Below are 22,599 nucleotides of genomic sequence, written 5' to 3'. Positions count from 1 at the left end.
AAAGATGCTTTGAACAGGTGCATAAAATTTTCATCTTCTGGAGCTTCCACCTTAATGGGGAGGAGTTAATAAACATGTGAACAAGTAAGATGTTTGCAGATAATGATAAATCCTATGAAGAAAATAAAACAAGTGTAAGCAGAGAGTGAATGAGAGGCTTCTTTAATGAGAAGGGTTACCTAGCAGAATGAGCAATAATAGGTGATTAATTATTGTGTTCTAGCAGGTGGCCCTTTGAAACAAATTTTTTTCTGCCTTAGTTGTAACAATAGAAGAAATTTAATTGGTCTCTTCTGATGTGTATTAGTGCCTGAAGATTTCTCAGAAATAAATATACCATGACAGCTGGTAAATGAAGTTGCAGAGCAGAGGACAGCTTCCTAAAAAGCTGAGGCTCGTTTGATTTATCAAAATTGAAGACCCAGGTTTAGTTTCAGAAATTATTGTTGAGGAACCCTTACAGCCAACCCCTATTTCACCTCTCCAAAAAAATGTGTAGCAATCTTTTCATCTCTCACTATTATAAAAAGGTTTTGAGAATGGAAATGGTAAGTATAACTCTATTCAATTTTCCTTTCTCATTTTCATAATAAAAATTAAAAATGCAGAGAAAGAGACACGTTTACAGTTTTCTCCATTGGCTCTTAAGATTTTCCAGAGAAAAGTGAACTTGACTTGCATGAAAAAATGTTTTCAAATTTGTGCGCACTGATATGATAGCAGCAATGGTAGCTACACGCTTGTGGGTCATGTTGTTTTTCAAATTGCATGTTTGGCATTCAAGTAATTCTTCTGTATGTTGGGTAGGTATCTGTTGACTGATCAGAACAGGATGCGAAGTGTTAATGACATCATGCCCATGATCGGTGCTCGATTTTATACTCAGTTGGATGCTGCTCAAATGAGAAATGATGTCATAGAGGAGGACCTTGCAAAGGTAAAGAGTGCATTTAAGAGCCTGTATACAGGCTTGCATCTCTGTGTATAAATCAATAAAAAGCATACTAATTATTGTGCAGAATATAGTGCATAGTTGGTTAAGATTGCACATATTTTTGCCCAAACTTAATGATTAGTATTTTAATTTCCTATGTGGCATTTGTTTTCTTCTTTTTGTTCATGGCCTTGCTACATTCATTTGACAAAAAATCTTGATTTTTTTTCACGTGAATTATTTTAACAAAACTTTTAAAAATGACCAGCAGTATAATTTTGAGTATTACTATTGAATGGCATGGGCACATTGTATTTAAAAGTATAACCAGAAGGTTGGAATATTAGGATTTGTTGGTTAAAGGTAATATTGGTGCGGGATGCCAATTTTTGTAAACTTTTGCTTTTATATTCAGTTAGCTGGAATATTAATATTCTGTCTCTTTTTAAAATGTTTTATAGGAGGTTCAAAATGGAAGACTGTTTAGGCTTCTAGCAAAATTGGGAACAATCAATGAGAGGCCGGAGTAAGGATTTAAAGTATTTTATAACATGGTTTCAATCAAGGGCATCGTTTTGCATAATAAAGATTGGGCATACCTTATCCTTAACGGTTTTTTTGGAAAAGGGAAAAATTCTCATGTGAAGTGACCTTAAGCCTATTGTTAATCATTAATTAGGGTGTTGTTTTTAAACTACAGCCTAGGCATGGTTGTCCTTAAGAGTTTCACATACATACATACATAAAGAAAATATTCTGTGTTAGATCTCCAGTGCGGTTTGCACATAAGTGGACAGTTGATGGTGATCAGTACTGCCTTAACCCTGTCTCCGTTTTGAAGCTTGGTCAATTCAGGTCAGGTTAGAGATTTCAGAAATCTCTAATCGTTGCATGTCTCTTATCTTCTGTTTCATATCAGTGCTATCACCGTCTTACATTATTTGTCATTTAGTTCTGCCTCATTTGTAAGTTAATCATATGTTCAAGAAAGAAGCAGAATTGATGTGTGAACTGCTTAACTGTCAAAGACAGCTAAGGCAGTATCACAGCTATTGTGACTACAGTGTAAGTTACAGTTCAGGAATGTCACCTTTGTTCATAGAAATAGATAAATGTCTTCGCTTGAGGGATTTTTTGACCACAGAATTCAAGTTCACTTATATTTCTTCAAGTTTAAAAGACTCAGTATTTTTGCTAATTTTTTTTTCTAAATAAAGACAGCATGACTATTTTGAACCATATTTTAGGAACTCTATGTTTCTTCTGGCACTTATCTCTTTATTTTTAAACTAGAGGCCCGGTGCACGAAATTTGTGCAAGGGGCTTGGCCCTCACAGCCACGGCAGCTTGCTTTGGAGTTTTGCCTCGGCCCTCGCAGCCCCAGCTTCTTTTGGAATGTCCTCTGGGAGGTCGTTTGGCCATCTTGTCTAATTAGCATATTATGCTTTTATTATTATGCAAATTATAAACCTCACAATTGCTTTTTTTGTATATGGCTTATTTTCTCGTAACAATGTATTTTGGAAATCATTTTGTTCAGATATATTTAGTGTATCTAAACATTATTGTCAATGGTTTACAAATATGACAACATAATCCTCATAACAACCCTGTGATGCAGATGTTGTTAGTACCCCATTCAACTGAGAATTGAGACATAGAGAGGTAAATACCTTGTCCAAGACCACAAAATAAGTATATGAGCCTGATTTAAATCCAGGCAGTATGGTTTCACAGTCTGTGCTCTTAACCAAATATGCTATGCTTCCTCATAATTTATGGCCATTTAATAGTTTATCCTATGGATGTACTATTTCTCTAGTTATTATTGATGAGCATTTGGGTTGTTTTAGTCTTTTGTGCCAGTATTAACAATGTTGTAGGGACTCACTTAATTTTGTGTGTGCATAAATAGAGGTCCAGTTGTGATAGGTCAGTGAGAATGTCCTGTAATTTGATAGCTATTACAGAAGGTCTACAATGCACGGGAGTCTTTCACTAACAATACTTTTTTCAAACTTTTTGGATTTTTGTCAACTTGATAAATGCAGTTTTAGTTTGTATTTTATCCTTTTTTAAAAAAAAATTTTATTGTTGAAAGTATTACATATGTCCCCCTTCCCCCCGCCCCATTGACTCTTTCTAGCCTGCCCCTGCCCCTTGCTCCACGCCTTCACCACCCTGTTGTCTGTGTCCATGGGTTACGCATATGTACATACAAGTTCTTTGATAGCTTCCCACCCACCGACCCTCCCCCACTTTCTCTCAGATACTGCATTCTGTTCCATGCTTCTATGTCTCTGGATCTATTTTGTTCATCAGTTAATTTTGTTCACTAGATTCCACATATGAATAAGATCATGTAACACTTGACTTTCTCGGATTGGCTTATTTAACCCAGGTACATGCCCTTGACCGGAATCGAACCTGGGACCCTTCAGTCCGCAGGCTGACGCTCTATCCACTGAGCCAAACCGGTTTTGGCTATTTATTTATTCTTAATGAGCATATTGCCAATCTTATGCTTTTGATCATTTTTGTTCTCCTCTGTCCTTTGCTCATTATTTTTAATTGGATTGTCTGGTTTCTGTGACATATAGGATTGAGAGAGATTTGCCCTGTGGTTTTTATTTTATTTTTATTTTGACTGCTTAATTTTTCCCATGCAGGCATTTATATATGTAGTCTAATTGATGAAACTTGCTTTATGCCTTTAGATTTTGAGTCATAGTTAAGCAGATCTTTTCCATTGTAAAATTATGAAGGAATTATTTCATGGTTTCTTCTAGAATATTTATAGTTTCTTTTTTAATATTAAATTATTTATATATTTGGGATTTCTATAGGATGTAAAGTATGAATCCCGGAAGACTACCCAGTGTTCCAAAAACTATTTATTGACTAGTCTAGCTTTTCCCCACTAGTTTAAGACAGCATCTTTTACAATGTTTTAATGATTGACATTTTAAAACCTAATAGTGTTAGTTCTTTCTTATGTCCATTTTATTTTGTGTTGTTTTATTGTTTTCCTAATACCATTTAGTAATTTGTATAAATTCTATAATTAGCTTGTTTTAGTTAAAAAAAACACAAATCAATAAACCTGATGGTATTTTTATTGAGAAGATAACATATTAGGTTTATTAATAAACTTAAGGACCATTTGTTTTTTAGATGACAAGTTCTCTTAACCAAGATAATGGCATGTCATTGAATTTTTTTTTACTTCTTTATATAGTTATATCACCAGACGTTCATTCTTAGGTATTTTTTCTTATTGTTATTATAATTGGGAGTTGTACCCAAATTTTGTCTTCTGGACTGTTTGTTACCAAATATACATGAAAATAATAGATTTCTATAAATTTTATGCCCTATTGTCTTACAGTTTTTCAGTAGATTCTCTTGGGTTTTCTGATATATGGTCAAATATTCAAGTATTGTTGGTTATATTTCCTCCTTTTTAATTTATATACTTTTAATTCCTCTTGAGTGATTTGTATTAACTAGATCCTCTAGTAGTACATAGCTGAGTTATAGGAGTGATTATCTCATTCAGAATTTGAGGCATTGCTCCATAGTCTTTTTAACTTCTAGACAGATTTAAAGCCATTTTCTATCCAAATCCTTCCCTTCCCCACCATGCTTTAGGGTCTTTATCACTGATGTTCAGAAATTCATACTGATGTGTCTTGGTGTGAGTGTTTAATTCATTCTGCTGAATCAACACATGAGCCCTTTTCATCTTGGAAACTTATGTTCTTGTAGTCTTTGTTTCTTTGATAATTTCTTATCTCTTTCTGGAATTCCCATTGTTCAGATGTTAGACTTTGCAACTGATTTTCTAATATTGTTTTCTATTTACTGTATCATATCTTTTGTTCTTTCTAGGCAATTATCTCAAGTTATTTTGTCTAAAATGAAATGTTTTCCTAGTTTTTCTTTCAATTTTTAAATTTCTGCTATCATTTTTAATTTTCAAGAACTTTTAGCACTCTGTTTCTCTCTTACAGCATTTAATTTTGGTTTCTCTGAGGCTGTCAATTAGAAATTTTTGGTTTTAAGTTTTTTTGTTTCCTGCAATATCTCATAGGAAAGAATTTGCTTTGCTTTGTTTTATTCTCCAAAGCATTTTTGATGCTTGGCTGTCCATTTATACTAAAAATGAGGTTCTAACCTGGCTGGTGTGGCTCAGTTGGTTAAGCATTGTCCCATGCACTGAGAGGTTGCTGGTTCAATTCCTGATGGGGGCACATGCCTGAGTTGTGGGCTCAGTCCCCAGTAGGGGGCATGAAAGAGGCAGCTGATCAATGTTTCTTATTGATGTTTCTCTCTCTCCCTCTCTAAAATCATATAAACAAACAAACAAATCCTATATGATAAAAGCCCAATATGCGAAGTGTCTGGTCGTCCATTCAACCAATCAAAGCATAATATGCTAATAAATGCTAAGGCTACTCAACCGCTCGCTATGACATGCACTGATCACTCAGGAGCAGACAGTCAACTAGTCGACCAGTTGCTATGATGTGCACTGACCACCAGGGGGCAGACGCTCTGACCAGTAGGTTAGCTTGCTGCTGGGGTCTGGCTGATCAGGACTGAGTGAGACAGGTTGGACATGCCCTGGAGTCCTCCTGCAGTCCCTTCCTGGCTGGCTAACCTCCTGCATCCCTGCCCCGCCCCAATTGTGCACGGTGGGGTCCCTTGGCCTGGCCTGTGCCCTCTTGCAATCTGGGCTGAGGGGGGGACCCCCCCACCACCACCCCCAGTGCACAAATTTCGTGCACTGCACCTCTAGTAAATAAAATGAGGTACTAAAAAACTAATGGGGAAGCTCCTTATGGAGGTAGAAATTGTGACAAAGCAGAATGTGTGATACCGTTAGATATGACTTTTGTGGGGTTTTTTTGGTAGGCTTCCAAATGTCCATATTTCTGTTGGGCAGGTCATCATATCCAGAAAAGAATCTTCCAACCTTCTCTCTGTAGTATAAACCCCATAGCCAAGGTTTGGGAAGGCAAGGAGGGAGAAAGTGTTGGTTAAATTGTCTCATCCATCACTCCTAAGTTCCTGATTTCCTGCTTTGCCTGTTATACTGGAGGCTGGAGATGCTCTCTGTACCCTTTTTAGGAAGATTCCTGGTTAAGAGATGGGTTTACTGTTTGCTGTTTATGGAACCTTTTATTACTCTGTTGTTTCCAGCCTCAGTTCACACCAGGATCTTTAAGCAGTACCGAATGACGTCAGCCCCTGAGCCTCACTGTTATGACTGGCTTCTTGTGATGATCTCTTTTTGTGCTCCCTGTAGCATTATAGTTCAGTTCTGCTAAGTCATACCACTTACCTTCTGCTTTCTACCTTCCAAATTTCTGTGATGTGTGTGTGTGTACCTGCTACTGTTGCTCCTGATCCCTTTGTCCTTGTGTGTTTACATCCTTTTAAAGACATTTATTACAGATTTGGTGGTGGTTTGAAAGGAAACAGATAAATGGGTGTGTTTAATCAATTTTAATTGGAATGATCTTGGTAAAGCACACATATAATTGTGTTTAACCATGTAGTGCCCCCCACCTTGTTCTTAGATTGCAGATTAATGTTTTTCTTTTTTTTTTTACTAATGTTTTAACATGACCTAACACTGCATAATCTGACCTCTCCCCTCTTATCTTTGCTTCAGATCTGCCTTTTTTGCTTTTAATTTTCTCCTCCTCTCTCTTTTCTCTCTCTCACTCATTCCCCTAGTGTTTTCTTTCTCACCCTTGTCCTTACTCTCGAACCCTCCCTTTGTACTCCTTTTTATCTCTCTAGTCTTTTCTCATCCAACCCAATCCAGCCACACTGACCTTTCTTATGTTTCTTAAATGATCCTTTGCAAATATTGATGTCTTTGATTAAGGAGCATCCTTCCTCTGGGAAGAGCATCCACTGCTTCCTGTGGAAAGCTATCCTTGTCTTACAGAGGAATTCATGTTTCTGTTCTGTACTATATCTCTTTTTCTTAATTGCATTATTTAAATACGCAGTTACAACTTTTTTTGGTTATTTGAATGTTTGTTTTCCTTACTGGACCATAGTTCCAAAGGCTGCTGAAAACTAACTGGTAATCTGGTCTGTGCTCCAGTTCTTCACAGCACACTTTCTTTTTTTAAAATTTTTTATTGATTAAAATATTGCATATGTCTTCTTTGTCTCCCATTGGCCTCTCCTTGGCCACTCCCCCTTCACCCCCTTCACCCCTTCCCCCAGCACAAGCCCTCCCCCCTTCCCCCCCAGTGTCTGTGTCCCTTGGTTATGCTCATATGCATGCATACAAGTCCTTTGATTGATCTCTACCTCCCCTCCCCCCCTTGCCTTCCCTCTGATTTCCTTCTTTTTTTACAGCAGCGTAGTATTCCATTGTGTAGATGTACCACCGTTTTTTAATCCACTCATCTGATGATGGGCACTTAGGCTGTTTCCAAATCTTAGCTATGGTGAATTGTGCTGCTATGAACATCGGGCACAGCACACTTTCATCATATCATCACTTGAGAGGAGGAAACCAAAATCTACCCCCTTTTTGTTTCCTAAACAGGTTTCTATTTTATGCTCACCAGTAAAAACATACCTGACCATCTCTCTCTTCTCTGTAATCTGAGGGTGGGAGGGGGGAAAGGATAATCTCTTTAACCTATTTCTAAAGATATCTAAAGACATTTCCTTCTTCCCCATTTTATCTAATGATAGGCATTTAAATAAGAAAGTTATTCTAAAAACGGATGTATAAGGGGTGATTGCCCTTGAGAATTGGAAACTGATATTCATATACTTGCATGTTAAATGAAATTATTTTAAAAATAAAGAACCTGGGCAATATGAGCATAAAATATGAAAAAAAAATTTTTAGCTTCCCTATAACTTTTGGAAGTAATAAATAACTTTTGGAGAAAATAAAATAAAGCTAGTTTTGAGTCAGAAAAATAAACATATGGCCATGTGGCATATAGTATGAATTACTGAGGTAAAATATTGCCTTCTTCAGGTTTCAGAAGGATCCTACCTGGTCAGAGACCGGAGACCGTTATCTGTTGAAACTCTTTAGGGATCATCTTTTTCATCAGGTGACAGAAGCAGGTGCTCCTTGGATTGACCTCAGTCATATCATTTCTTGTCTTAACAAGGTAATTTGTATCTGGATTTTTAAGACATAAATGCTATCTACAGTTTGTAGAGTTGTGTTTTCTACAAATACTAAGAGACTCAAGAAATTAAGATGTAGTCTATAGTCTACAAGATATTTTATTACTAATTTTTTGATGTCTTAATTTTTAAAAATCCTCACCTGGGGATATATATGTTTTTATTGTTTTTTAGTGAGAGAGGGTAAGGGAGAGAGAAACATTGATGTGGGAGAGAAACACCCATTGGTTGCCTCCTGTATGCACCCCAGGGATCAAACATACAACTTAGGTATGTGCCCTGACTGGGAATCAAACTCGAGACCTTTTATGTATGGGACGATGCTCCAACCAATTGTGCCAATCCAGCCAGGGCTGTGCTTAATTTTTAGAATAGGATTTTTTAAACACCAAAATGTTCATTGTGAGTCTTTTTATTGTGGTAAATGTCACAAAATGACTGCCTTCCCAATCCCATTATACTATATTTTATTTGTATGTTATTTTGTTATATCAAATAAAACGAGTGGAAAAACAGCAAAATAATTCTGTGATTAAGTATTTTTATAGAGTTGAATTCCTTTCTTCTAAGTCATTCTGAGTCAAGTTGAATGTCCTGCATGTTATGAGTCCATTTACTGTTAACTATGGGTATTATAATCATAAAAGCACAATATTAGTAATGTCAGTAGGCCCAGCCATTATAAATGGAAAATTAGGTGGAAGATATATCATAAATTTACTTGAGAGGTGAACTTTGTGTTTTTGAAAGGGCTAATAAGAGACCAACCATTTACAGAGGAAGGAAGGAATGCATTTCCCTTATGGATTACTTAGAATTACAGAGCTTAGAATGGGTTTCCAGAAGCAAATCCTAGTCTTTGTATAGCTTTATATCTAAATCAGTTGGCAAACTGTGCCCTGTAGGCCAAATTCATTCTACAGGCATTTTTTGAATAGCCTTCGAGCTGAGAATAGTTTTTATATTTTTAAAAGATTGTTTTAAAAAACAAAATCAAGAAGGGATATGTGACAGACGTTGTATGTAGCCCTGAAATTTAAAGCATTTACTAATGGCCCTTTATAGAAAACACTTGCTGTGTCCTGGTCTCAACTGTCCCTAAATGACAAGCGCTAGGGAAGAAAATACCGGCTCTGTCACATCATTTAGAACTGTTAACATACATTGTTAACCCTCCAGGAAAAATATCTGTCTTTAAGCACTACTTTGTCTTGTTTGAATTTCCTTAAAACTCTTGAGAGAGTATTCTCAATAACTTACATTAAGACAGAATAAAACTGTATGATGTACCATTAAACTAATCCAATATGATTTACATATTCATTTGCCCTTTTCCCTTAAGGGGAAAGTGTTTTTCTTGAGCAATGAGAGAAGAATAAGTCTATTAGATTTTAGAAGATACTATCCATAGTATCAGAGTACCATAACTAAAACTATAGAACAGGTATAAACACTGACAAGTAGATTTGATAGAATAAGGCGGAGATAATTGAAAATTTGAAGAAATTTCATTTCATAAAATAACTAATAGTAAATAAAATCTATCCCAAATCTGAAATGTAACAATTCTCTAAATTTGGAAAAGAGAGTAATAAATTGAAAAGGAGGGATGGCCATATTGATGATATTAAAATTTAACATAACTTATTTTGGTGGAAATGACTGAAATTAACTGCTAAAGTTACTTCTAAATTTGAGTCTTCAGAATTAGTTTTAAATGTTTTTTAATGAATTAATTAATGAAAAAAGAAGGAAAAATGGGCATTAAAAACTAACAAAAATAAAGTGAAGACAAGATGAGTTTTTTTGATAGACTAAGGATTAGTATTTATACTTTATAGATACCTCATTAAAATACTATGCTGTATCCTTATAGATCCGTGGGTAAAGACTATAAACTGGCATTCACATTGTGGAAATAACAAAAGTGAATATATGAAAGCATTTGGTAATCTTAATAACATTGTAAATTAAAACAGCAAGGCACTCATTTGATATGAAGTTGCTGCTAAATTGGTACAACTTACAAGGCTATGGTGTCTGAAATCCTGTGGAAAGCAATTTGGCTGTATGTGATAGGCTATAAAATTACTCATACTTTCTGATTCAGTGTACTTTTAAGTCCTAAGGAAGTAATTCTATAGAAGAAAAAGTTTAGATGAAAATGTTCATTGTACTGTAATTGTGATACAAAATGTTGGGAGATATTGAGGGAATAATTAAGTTATACTATATAATACAAGCAATTAGAAAAAACATGAAAGATAGGTAGAAATAGGGCAGCATTTGTGTGAAAAGCGTCTGAGTTAAAAGTGTGTACCTACTGATTGGTGGTATGAAATATTTATGTATATCCAGAAGCAAATGTAACAATTTTAAATGTTTATCATCATTGCCAAGTGTTGTCCTAAAGTAGATAAGGTAGAGAATCTTCTTTGTGGTATAAACTTCATATTTTTTAATGTATCTGTTTCAGTTAGATGCTGGTGTGCCAGAAAAAATAAGCCTGATTTCCAGAGATGAGAAGAGTGTACTTGTGGTGACTTACAGTGACTTAAAGCGCTGCTTTGAAAACACTTTTCAAGAACTGATTGCAGCTGCCAATGGCCAGTTGTAGTATTTGCTAACAGCACGCAGGACATGGCTGAGGAGCTTAACCTATAGCGAATTGCACTACAGCTGAACTGTTTTCATCATCTCATTTCACGTCTGGGAAACAAACAGAAGATGAGCAAAGCTGCTTGCATTTCAATCAGGTACACTGTTACTTGAAAGGAAGAATGTTTCAATCATCCTAGAGCTGTGGCTGCCATTGGGGCCAAATCTGTGAAGAATTTATTTTAGATTAAGGAGCACCATTAGGCGACTGATGTTCCAGCTTTGGTTTTTTTCCACTTGTATATGCACTAATTTTAATTTTCTTAAGACTTTTTTCTGATCTTTGAACTTTTGCCACATTGTATACTTATTAAGGGAATCTATTTGCAAGGATATTTTTTGGAAACAATGCTGGACAGCATTTTTGTCAGTGAGGGTTGCAGAATTTGCTCTTTTGGGGATGGGTTGCCCTGAATAATGTAATGGACCAGGTAAATAATTTCACAGTTCAATGTAGCGCATAATTCTTGTAAGAGTATTGTATGCAAGCTCTATATGCCACCCACTGTTAGTTCCAATTGAGATTTTTGTTTTGTTTTAAAGAACACACAAAAAGAAATATCAGTGAATTTTGTTAGATACAAATTCCCCTATTACTTGATTTAAATCCTTTCTGTAAAGATTGGATAAACAGTAACTGAAGGAGCTCATAGAACTTTTTGCTCCAAATTCAACCAGAGCCTTTTGTAAAAAAGACGTTTCCTGCTAGTCAGATACATTTACATTTATGCAATCTTTTTTAAATAGAAAAAAAATTGAGAAATTGTGTTAAAGGACTGAAGTTTGCTTTTTTTTGTATAAAGTTTTGTTCTTTAAACCACAGCTTTATTATGGTACTTTACACTGGATACAGACACAGAGACACTGTTCAGAAGATGAGCTAAACACAGCAGTGGTCTGGCATCAAGAGCTTCTGACATTTTATAGCCTGAATCTGGAGGGATAACAATCTGCTGTGCCTTTGCAGTCACTGCTTAGCCCAAAGTCATAGTGCTTTTAATAATAATATGTGGGATATTCCTGAATAAGTCAATCTCAAAACTTTGGAATTTTCCTCCTCTTAACCTTTCTTAATATTTGGACGTGCAGTTGTCGCCAAACTTGTGTATTCATGGAATTTCTAGTTAATGAAATACTTATACTTTGATACTGAAGACTGCCAAATACATAGGAATTTTCTTTCTTAAAAAACAGTAATGAAGACTGTATCTCCTTTCCCAGCACTGAATGTTTTACTAGCACTGGGTGCTCACCAAGCAACTATGAAGAAAATGTGGAAACTCAAAAGATCAGGAAAGACTTCCAAGCACTTGCAACCGATGTTATGGTTTTCAATTTTAATGATTATACATATTTGTAGTTTTCAGAGAAGTTTTTAATATTTCTCTGTCCACTTTTTATAAGCTTTAAAATGATTTTCTCTGCCTTGAGATTTGCATCAAGGAAAAGCACCTCTCTTCACCTGAAAGCTTTGAAGACTAGAGACACGCTTCTCACATTGTAACAAGTGAGTCCACCTGTGGTAGCATCAGTTGCTAAAAAGAAAATCAATGATTGCATTTGATCTGGATGGATTTTAAAAGAACATAATGTTTAATATTCAAATGATAATTAACATTTGCCACCGTAATGTTCTTTTTATGTAAAAGGAACAGGAACTTGGAGACGTTAACATGCAAAAGTCTTTTATCATTAGCTCATGTATTTGAAGAAGAGCAGCTGTCTTTTTATATGTTTTTTGACAAATCATATTGTAATTCTTTTGTACAAAAAAGAACTACTTGTATTCTAGAAGAAATATGAAATGCTTAATTTATAAGCAGGCTGGAGATTTTTTCCAATATTGTTTTCTTTGAAAATGAAAGGGGATCATCTATTTTCGTTTTGGGGTCTGGCAACTTTTTGAAAATTTAATTTGTGGACCAATGTTTTGTGAAAGCTAAGGAAGGGCAGGGGTAAAATAGGGCTTGAATTTCTCATTCTGTATAGACCAGCAAACTCCCCTCTGCAAGGCAGGTTCAAATCACAAACCCAAGAATGTTTGTGTTGTAAATGCTAGTTTGCTTCAGCCCCTAGTAACCTCAGGACTTGGTTTGAATATAAAACATAGACAGCTCATATGTTTTCATGAGTAAATATCATCAGCCTGGAAACAGTTGGTGTCAGGTAATACATATTTTTTTAAGCTTTGTTTTATATTTATTTTTCATTTAGTTTTTATTGGGAATGGTTTTCAATAGAACTCTTAGTTCTGCTTAGGTGTTTTTTGGGGGAGCCCTCTTTTCCATAGTGTAATTCCATTTAAGAGGTTGTCTAAAAGTTAGTCTTTTTAATAGGAAGATTTTATTCTTTGAGAAGAGTCAAATTAAGGATATAAACTTCCATACCTTCCTGTTACGATAGTTAAAAGCACAGAAAGGACAACCCTTGAAATCATGTAGCGTTGGTCATTTCAAATTTTTGTACCTATTTTAAATTCTGTTAGTGTATTTACTTCATTGTAAATATTTTTGAGGGTACCTTTGTATTTTGCTTTTGACCTTGGTTCTGTGATTTGGATGTCAACAACTTCCCTAAAAAGCACCAGTATGTTAAGTTCTAATGTCATGATCCCAAATTGGGTTATTCATCTTTAATCCTGTTTTCAGTCTCTATGTGTACAGCAGTATTTTTAATAAAGAATTACAGAAAGAAACTCATCTTTTTTGTTATTGTTACCAGTTTATTTGAAAATATGATTGGGCCCTGGCTGGGTTTCTCAGTGTTAGATCGTCGGCCCATGGACCGAAGGGTTACAGGTTTGATTCCCGGTTAAAGGCACATACTTCAGTTGCAGGTTCCTAAGCCCCTGTAGGGGAATGTGGGGAAGGCAGCCAATCAATGGGTCTCACATCGATGTTTCTCTCTCCCCCTCCTCCTTCCCTTTCATCTCTCTCCCTCTCTTCCACTCTTCAGAAATCAATGGAAAAAATATCCTTGTGTGAAGATTAAAAAGAAAAAATTAAAAAGATGATTTGTCAAATGATAGGAATTTAAAAGGCTGATGATTTCCTGCTTGTCTTGGAGGTATTTTTGGTCTTTGGATGAAATGGTGGTAGATTTATTGACTTATCAAGTATCTGTTAAATGCCTACTTGGATCTTTTCTAGGCACTAAAAATGCAAGTGTGAGTACTTGGTACTTACAAAATGTATAGTTGTGCCCAAACATGTGTATATGCTACATGACTTACAGTGAAGTTTAGGAGGGAAGACCCACTTACATGAAAGGATGGGAATGATACCTAGCCAATCTTTTCAGTACTTAGTTAATTTACTGTATAGGTGAAGGATGTCCCTTCCCCCAAGTCCTTTAGAAGCACTATCCTACATAATAAAAGCATAGTCTGCAAATTGTCCCCTCGACTGGGAGTTGTCTGGGAGTTCGACCAGGGGGTGGGGCCGGCTGGGGGAAGGGAGGGAGTACCTGGCCAGCAGCTGCTAGGGCCCCTACCAGTGCAGGAATTTCGTGCACTAGGCCTCTAGTTCAGAAGATAAGGGTAGATAAAGAAAATATGGTAAAATGTTAACATTTGTTGAATCTGGGTAGAATGTTTATTGTGGGGTGTTGTGGATTTTTGTGGGGGGTTTTTTTGTACGTTTGAAATGAGTTGAAAAAATACTGTACAGAATAGAAAGTGATAAGGGACTATAGGCACAAGTGAAGGAGAACTAGAGTAAAAGAAAGGGATTAATTTCAGCTGAAGGAACTGGTCAGTTGGTTTTAGGAATTAAGGGAGAGAATAAGTATAAAAGGTTTTATATGTAGAAGGGTCTTGAAAAAATCCATGGAATCATATAAATTAAAATTGATGATTGTGGATTCATGAAGAAGAAGGGAGACTAGTCTGCTCAGAATTGAGGATGTATTTAGGGATCTTTTAGGTTTAAATTTCTTAGGAGAACACATTAAAAATACTGTTAAAGTTAATCCGATGTTACATCTGATACACTCTGACAAATGCTTTCATCTCCTGTGCTCTGAATGGTCAAAAACAGTGATCTCTTCCCCTCCAACACCTTTAGCAAATGCATGGTTAGGGACCCATCTGTAAAATATCCTATATAAATGGGGTGGGCGGAGAGGGAAGGAAAGAGAATTAAAAAATACATGTCTTTAAAATGTATTTAAAACAGTATGCATGGTGGTTAAGAAACCAGTTTGCTAGAACAAGGCTACCTGAGTTCAAATACTGGCTTCTACCACTGAGAGCTCTGTCATCTTGGGTAAACCATTTGCCCACTCGGTGCCGCAATTGAATGGATTTAAATTCACTCATTCATGATCTAGTTATCGAATGCTTATTGTATGTTAGGCGCTGTTCTGGGAGCCAACTGAAGAACTCTGACTACAACAGACAAAAATTTCTGCTTTTACAGAGCTTTTATTCTAGCAAGAAGACGAAGTATATAGTATGTTAAGAGGAAATAATGGCTATGGAAAGAAAAGAAAGTAGGGTAAAGGATGTGGGTAAGGTTGCCAGATTTAGCAAATAAAAATATAGAACAGTTAAATTTGAATTATAGATAAACAACATATTTTTTTTTTAGCATAGGTATGTCTCAAGTATTGTGTGGGACATAGGTATGTTAAAAAGTTACCTGGGTGAGAAGAGTGAAGGGATTAAGCAAAGAAAAAAAAAAGAAAGACATGGATACAGACAACAGTATGGTGATTGCCAGGGGGAAGAGGGATGGAGAGGTAGAAGAGGCTAAAGGGGGCATAAATGGTGATGGAAGGAGACTTGACTTGGGGTAGTGAACACACAATATAATATACAGATGGTGCATTATAGAATTGTACACCTGAAACGTATGTAAGTAACCAATATCACCCCAATAAATTCAATAAAAAATATTTACCTGCAATTCAAATGTAACTGGCCATCCTGTGTTTAATCTTGCTACTCTAGTTGTGGGGAGTATAGGGGTGGTGATAGAATTTCAAATGGGATGGTTTGTGTGTAGGGCTCACGTTTGAGGATAAACTTAAAGTGAAGGAGCCAGCAGCCATGCAGAATTTGAGAGAAAAGAATTCCAGGTCCGGAAATGTGCCTGGAATATTTGAAGAATAGCAGGAAGGCCATGTGGCCAGAGTAAAGTGAGTCAGAAGTGAAGATAGAGGGTGATACGGGCAATAATGTCCTATAAGTCCTTTTAAGACCATTTTGGCTTTTACTCCCAGTGAAAGGGGAAACTGCAGGAGGATTTGGAGCAGAATAACATGATAAAACGTTTTAAAAGGATTACTTTGGCAGCTGGTTAACAAGCTATTGCTGTATTTCAAGTGAAAGATGATGGGGATTTGGACTAGAGTGACAGCAGTAGAGGGGATGAAATGACTAAATTCTGAATATATTTTAAAGGTAGAGCCCACTGAATGTCCTAACTTATTGGGTGTGAAGGAAGAAAGGAAGTGGGAAGTTAAAATGACTTAAGGATTTGGTCTACTACTGATGGGATGGAGGATTGTACTGAACTGGAAGAGATTGTTGTAGGAACAAAGAGTTTTGGGGGTGAGAGGGCAGGGAGGATGGGGAAGTGAGGAAGGATAACAGAGTTTGGTCTGGGGCCTGTTAGGTTTGAGATGTTCAGTACACATTTGTTCTGGTTTGTTATAAGCAACACCAAACTTAATGGCATAAAGCAACCATTTTATTATCCTCAGGGATTCCGTGGGTCAGGAATTTGGGCAGGGCACAGCTGGATGGCTTCTCTATTTCATTACGTTTTGGGCCTCAGCTGGGAAACTTCCTGGGGGCTGAAATCAGCTGATCTAGCACCTGAACTGAAAGATGAAGGCTGGGTTCAGTGGGGGACTGTAATGGAAGCACCTACTCATGGCCTCCATGTGGCTTGTCCAAACATGGTGCCTGGATCTCTACTGGGAGCTCTTGGAGAATGAATTTACCAAAAGACTGGAAAATGCATGATTTTCTTTTTTTCTTTGACCTGGCCTCTGAGTGCAGGGTCATTCCTGCCACATTCTAATGATTGCAAGTGAGTCACAGAGCCAGCTCTGATTCTCGGGAAGAGGAGTTTAACGGGGAAGTGACAAACGCACATTGTCGAAGGTCATGTGGGACTCGGGAGATACTGCTGCAGCTATCTTTGGAAGATGCTGCCACAGGATCCAAAGATGCCAATTTAGCACTTGGCATACACATGACTTTGGAGGTTAGGGCTGAGATCTGGCCCATAAATGTAACTTACAAGCCATTGTCATGCAGGTGTCACATAAAGCCCTGAGACTGGCTGAGGTGATGGAGTTAGTGTAGACAGAAAAGTCCAAGGGCAGAGTGCTGGGGTAACTGGAACCAGGTTCAAAGGTCAGAGAAAAGTAAACCAGTAAGAGGGACATCAATGGCCAGTGAGAGAGGAAGAAATGTGTGATGTCCTGGGATCACAGTTAAAAGGTATTTAGGTGTTTTTAGGAATAAAGGTGAAGTTGATGGTTCAAGAAAGACTGAGGCTGAAAATGGCCATTGGGTTTAACAATATGAAGTTCCCGGATAACCTGGCCAAGGGCAGTCTCAGCATGATGGTGAGGGGGCTTACGGGCCTGGGGGGGAGGAATGTGAAACAGGAGCATAACCAGCTCTTGCAGGGAGTATTGCTGTGAAGGAACGGGGTGGCAGCTGCAGGGGAAAGTCGGGATGGAACTTTCCATAGAAGAGTTGATCCAGTGGAGGGGACGTGGATGGGGGTAAGGCAGTGGTGGGTTGCTGGAGAGTGTCCTTGTGTAGGTGAGAGGAGGAGACGACTGCCCAGCATGTGTTTTGATTTCATAAGGGAAGGCAGAGCATGTGAGCACAGATGCTGGAGGAGGGTAGGTGTGATGGTGGGATTTTGAAGTTCCCTTTTGATTACTTCCATTTTCCCATTGACATGAAAGGTTTACTAATAGTGCCTGTCATATTGGATGGCTTTGAAAATTAAATGTTTTTTTCCTCCAGAGTACTTACAGTAGTTGCTGGCACATAACGTTGATAGTTTTTAGTCTGAAAGTAAGCCCCTACTCCTTTTAAAATGGTATTTTTAAGATAATTGTTTTTGAATTGCACACAAATCTGCAAATAAACATATAGCTCAGCAATGATCACAAAGTGAACACACCTATGTATCCAGCTCAAGAAATAGAACATTAATAGCACCTGGCTGGTTTTTGGTTTTTGTTTTTTTGCCCTTAAATGTCTTTAGCTCAAAAAGTAGAAAGCTAGTCATCCTTGTGTTGGGATCCAGGATATTTTTGAAAAATGTGTCCTTGCTGTGAAATCCTAAAGTCTGGTAATATGTTTAACACCAAGGATTCTAATAAACCTTACTTGGCTATCCTGCTGGAGGAAAGAAAAAAATCTATTCCCTAATGAACTGTAAGTTTCCAGAGTCATGAGAAAATTTCTAAATTATGACGTGACACCAGTTCCTCAAGCATTCTTCAAATCATTTGCCTAAATGAGTGTAATATGAAAACCAATATTATTTTTAAAGAATTTAAAAGTTTTGAAGATAAAACGCCTCTTGTCCTCTTTAGTTAACCATACATTTACTGAGATTAGTCATTTAGCCTTTTATTTTTCTTGCCTTTTTTCCAAAGAAAGCAGTTCTTTTCCCACCAATCTAATTCCTTATAATGTTATTAGGAAGGTGATGGTATGACCACTTCCTAAGACAATGTGTTATTGATCACTTATTCTGTGTTGATAGTGATTGTCTGAATTGTTTATTTCTCTTTCTAGGATTTAATCCACAAAACAAAATTAAATAATATTTAGGTAGTCTACTTTTCTTAGGGAAGTTCTTATCTTAGGCTTTGCCTAATTATTTTGTTGAGGTGAGAGTGGGGAGAGACTGCGGGAGGTTGGCCGGCAATCCGTGCCGGGCCGGCTGGGGGAAGGGACCGCAGGAAGTTGGCCGGTCACGGGAGGTTGGCTGTGGGAGTGCACTGACCACCAGGGGCAGCTCCTGCATTGTCTGCCCCCTGGTGTCCAGTGCATCGTCATAGCGACCAGTCTGGTCATCACGGTCACTTAGGCTTTTATATATATAGATGGTTTCTTGCACACAACTTCTAATACACACAAACACAGGCGCAGGCACGCACACTCCCCTCTGTAGTTATGGTAATTGTTTATTAGCTGAAAATTAGTGTTTGGAAAAGACTAATTTTAAACTCTTTTTAAACCGAGGGCACTTTTGTCTGCAGGCAGCACTCTGTACGTTTTACTTGTGATCTCCCTCATTTTAGTATTTAGTTTTCTGGGCAGTCTGCCTAGTTGGATTTTATTTTATTTACTGTTTGCAGTGTCCTGATCGTTAAGAGTAGCCATTTCATGGTGTTGAGAGAAAGCTCTTTACCTCTAGCAGTGCTTGCTTTTGTGCTGCTTAATGATTGGTTTAATGAGATCTCCCAGAACATCAGTTCCCCACCCCTGAGGGAACCTATGACTCCTGTTCTCATTTATAAGCAAATTAAAAGAAAATACATAGATGTGTTTGGAAGTTAACTTTATTAAATGAAGATAGTATATAAAATACATTCATAGTGACTAGATATAAAGAACCAAATTATGTCTTATATCTGCAGCATACATTCTTGGTTTGTATAAAAGTAACTTTAAAATTCCAGTTTCCTTAAATAGTTCTGCACAAAACACATACATACACATATATATATACATATATAGTTACTACCACTGTCAGTCAAAGACGCGCTCCTCCTTTAATCAGCTCAAAGGAGCTGGCAGATATGCTTCATGTTTGACATTCTTCCAGGCTGGGAAGTAAGGCACAGCTAGAAGGGCTAAGTAACATTTTCCAGGATTTGGACAGATATATTGCGTGGGCTCAAATAAGGTGTGGGCATCATGTCTTAAACGAGACCTACAGTTGCATATGGTTTGTCCCCTCCCGCCTGTGCAGTTCCACATACGTGATCTCACAAATCCTAAAAGAGGTACTGGTTCTTTCCTTGCCACTGCCAACCATTTTTGTCATAAGCGACAAATGATTTAATACCAGCATCAGTTAATTAGTGTTTCAGTTTTCAGTGCTGTTTTAATGAACTCACCTGTGGCAAGCCCCATGCAACTATCCCATGACACGTTGCTACAAGCTCCTGTTTTCCTGTGTTGGGATTCCAGATGGGAACCTTTCGGATGGACTCACATAGGCTACAAACCTGAGTCTTTCAAAAAACGGAATTGACACCAATAATAGGTTGTTCCTTTTGGTGAGGTGGTATTACTAAGGTCTCAATGATTAAGAATGAGATCATTAAAATCAGCACATAATACATATAGCTAAGGTTTTCTGTGATTTTCACTATCTGCGGGGTCCTTATCTAATTTGAGAAAACTAGAGAATGGATTGAGGTCTTCTCTCACCTTCCCTGTGTTTACCTTCCGCTTGGTTACCTGGTTTACACTATTGCCGGTTGTCCCTGGTGATTTCGTTCCGGTAAAGAAGAGGAAGAACAAAGCTTTCCCCCTCCCGGCTGATTGTGTTGGGCCTTGGCTTGGTGGAGAGGCTGGACTCCCTGCTCTGCTGGCCAGAGGCCCCTCCTGCAGAGCCACGTGGGCGCTCCCACTGGCTCACTGCGGATGTGCCCAGTCCCCATCTCTCCATACAAAGAACCTTGAAACAAGACTGTGACACGGGAAGGATGCTGCTGTTACTTGTGTCCCGGGTTCTATAGTTCAGCTGCATGCATCAAGGGAACCGCATCTTCTCTGCGGCCTGCCCAGCTCTGACAGGCTCCAAACATCCTAAATACAGAGCATCTGGCGGAGCCCGGCGCAGACGCGGCCCTCCACCCTGGGGAGTGGGCACCCTGCGCCCCTGTTCCCTTTTCCATCATCCTCAGGCCAAGGCAAGGCGAACGCAGATGAAAGCGGCTTTTCCCCTATGGATGGCGGGTTAATGTCCTGAGTCCCAATTCCAGAAATACTTTACTATCACCTTTTTCTCAAGGAGCATAAAGTGCTTACTAAACCTTGGTGAATGCTCTAACCCGCCTTCCCAGGAGACGACTGGGGAGTGGGATCCCATCACACAGCCTCCGGGCCGCCTGTTGCAGTGAGGTGGTTTGGTTGGCAGACAGAGGGCTCTCACTCTGCCTCATCTTCCTTATTCCTTCTGCCCTCGTTTTGGGGCATTTTCATTCTCGGCTTCCTTTTATAACTAACTGTACAAAATAGGCAAATGCAAAACATTGAGTTAAGTGTCTTGACTATACATTGACACTCAAAATAGAATCTGATTTTTTTAAATGGGGCTTTAAGCCCAACAGGTAACCCTCGCAGACCAGCCGTTCCAGTTAGCTTACTACGAACAATATGCTACATGCCCTGAACTAATGTTCCAGCTTAGCTCAGGTAAGGGTTCAGTGTGCTTGCCGGAGGGGCCGGCAGTGTGGGCTCAGATGAGCAACGGCCTCAGTGACAGCAATAAAAAATGTGTCTCATACGGGAATGGACAGAGAGACAGTCCTGTAGCTAATGTTTTAAAATACGCTTTGTTGTTCCAAAAAATGTTTTTCCTTTTCTTGCCTCCCAGAATCCAGAAAAAGTCCCCTCATCCCTCTATTCTCTTGGCTCCCTGGCGGGGTTCTCAAATGGAGTGGGTTAGGTAGGGTTTCGGAACCTCTTCAGTGTCCTTGTTGGTAGCCCTCATCCACTCCTTCCATGTGGCCCAGCTCAAATTCTCCCTTCTTGTGCTCTGTCCTGTTTTCTCTTTTCTTCTTTTCTCCCTTTTCCCTTTTCCTCCTCACAGCCATGTCTGCTGGAGGCCCCGGGCTTGCGTAGGCCAGCTCGGGTTGCCGTCCCTGGGTGCATGCTGCGCCTCCTGAATTGTCCAGGCCCGAGGCCTGGGGGCAAGGAGCAGGAAGTCTTTGGACTTGAAAGAATTTCTCTAACACACTGAATGAGGGTTTGGCCTTCACTTGTCACTCTTACTCTATTTATCTGGGGGTTACATTCTGGTTAGTCAAAAGAAAAAAGCACTGTTAAAAACCACAGGAGCATCTAGCCCCTGCGGAGAGGCAGAGGTGTACACTTCTATGTGCATAATACTGGCAGAAGCTCGTTTTCTGGGGTATACATCTGCATGTGGCTCTAGAAACCAGGCCGTCACACCTAGACAGGTGGGGTGGAATACAAGACCACGGAGTTGTAGTCTGGGGGAGGAGAGCAGCACGAGACCTTCCTTTCCAGCTCGGCGTTGTCGTAGGTGAACCTGCGCTGGCCTCTGTTGACGTGCCCACAGTCAGGATGGCAAAGCTGAGGCCTGGTCAGGTCAGAAAGCCCCGACTCCTTACTCTTACTGGTTACTTTCAAGCTAAAGAAAAAAGAGAAACATCAAATATACAAATTTAGTTTCTTGAAATCACGCTACTCTAAAAACTCTTTATTATTGCAGGCATTTACAGATTGACCCCTGTCTTCCCCATTGACCCCTTCTAGCCCACACCTGCCCCACCTTAAACTATATTTTTATTGATTTCAGAGAGGAAGGAAGAGTCAGAGAGAGAAACATTAATGATGAGAGAATCATTGATCGGGTGCCTCCTACACGTCCCCCATGGGGATTGGGCCCACAACCTGGGCATGTGCCCTGACGGGGAATCCAACCGTGACCTCCTGGTTCATAGGTCGATGCTCAACTACTGAGCAACACCATCTGGGCCACTCTTTCTTTTTATTTAAGGAGTTTTTAAAAATTGATTTTAAATAGATTATTGAGAGAGAGAGAGAGAGAGAAGGGAGGAGGGAGGGAGAGGAAGGGAAA

The 22,599-nt window shown here is 38.5% G+C and overlaps 2 protein-coding genes across 7 annotated transcripts in view; one reads left to right on the top strand and one right to left on the bottom strand.

Annotated features, from left to right (window-relative positions):
* The window catches only part of PAN3 (PAN3 poly(A) specific ribonuclease subunit), a 141,105-nt gene extending 127,631 nt beyond the window's left edge, over positions 1–13,474 (top strand). For all 6 annotated transcript variants that reach the window (XM_006773672.2, XM_006773674.2, XM_006773675.2 and 3 more), the window contains 4 exons: positions 808–937; positions 1,396–1,460; positions 7,959–8,097; positions 10,593–13,474. In XM_006773672.2, coding sequence (XP_006773735.1) covers positions 808–937; positions 1,396–1,460; positions 7,959–8,097; positions 10,593–10,733 — 475 coding nt within the window. In that variant the 3' untranslated portion in view covers positions 10,734–13,474. The remainder of the gene's footprint in view (positions 1–807; positions 938–1,395; positions 1,461–7,958; positions 8,098–10,592) is intronic.
* Positions 13,475–20,196: 6,722 nt separating this feature from the next.
* FLT1 (fms related tyrosine kinase 1) overlaps positions 20,197–22,599 on the bottom strand; it is a gene marked incomplete at its 5' end in the record, with an annotated part of 158,605 nt that continues 156,202 nt past the window's right edge. Inside the window, one exon of the mRNA XM_006773677.2 lies at positions 20,197–22,149. Within this exon, the coding sequence (XP_006773740.1) occupies positions 21,948–22,149 (202 nt within the window). The remainder of the gene's footprint in view (positions 22,150–22,599) is intronic.

Source organism: Myotis davidii, unplaced genomic scaffold (assembly GCF_000327345.1).
Source record: "Myotis davidii unplaced genomic scaffold, ASM32734v1 scaffold65, whole genome shotgun sequence".
NCBI classification, from domain to species: Eukaryota; Metazoa; Chordata; class Mammalia; order Chiroptera; family Vespertilionidae; genus Myotis; species Myotis davidii.
The sequence above is the reverse complement of the archived record's forward strand: the minus strand, read 5'-3'. Positions and strand labels throughout refer to the sequence as shown.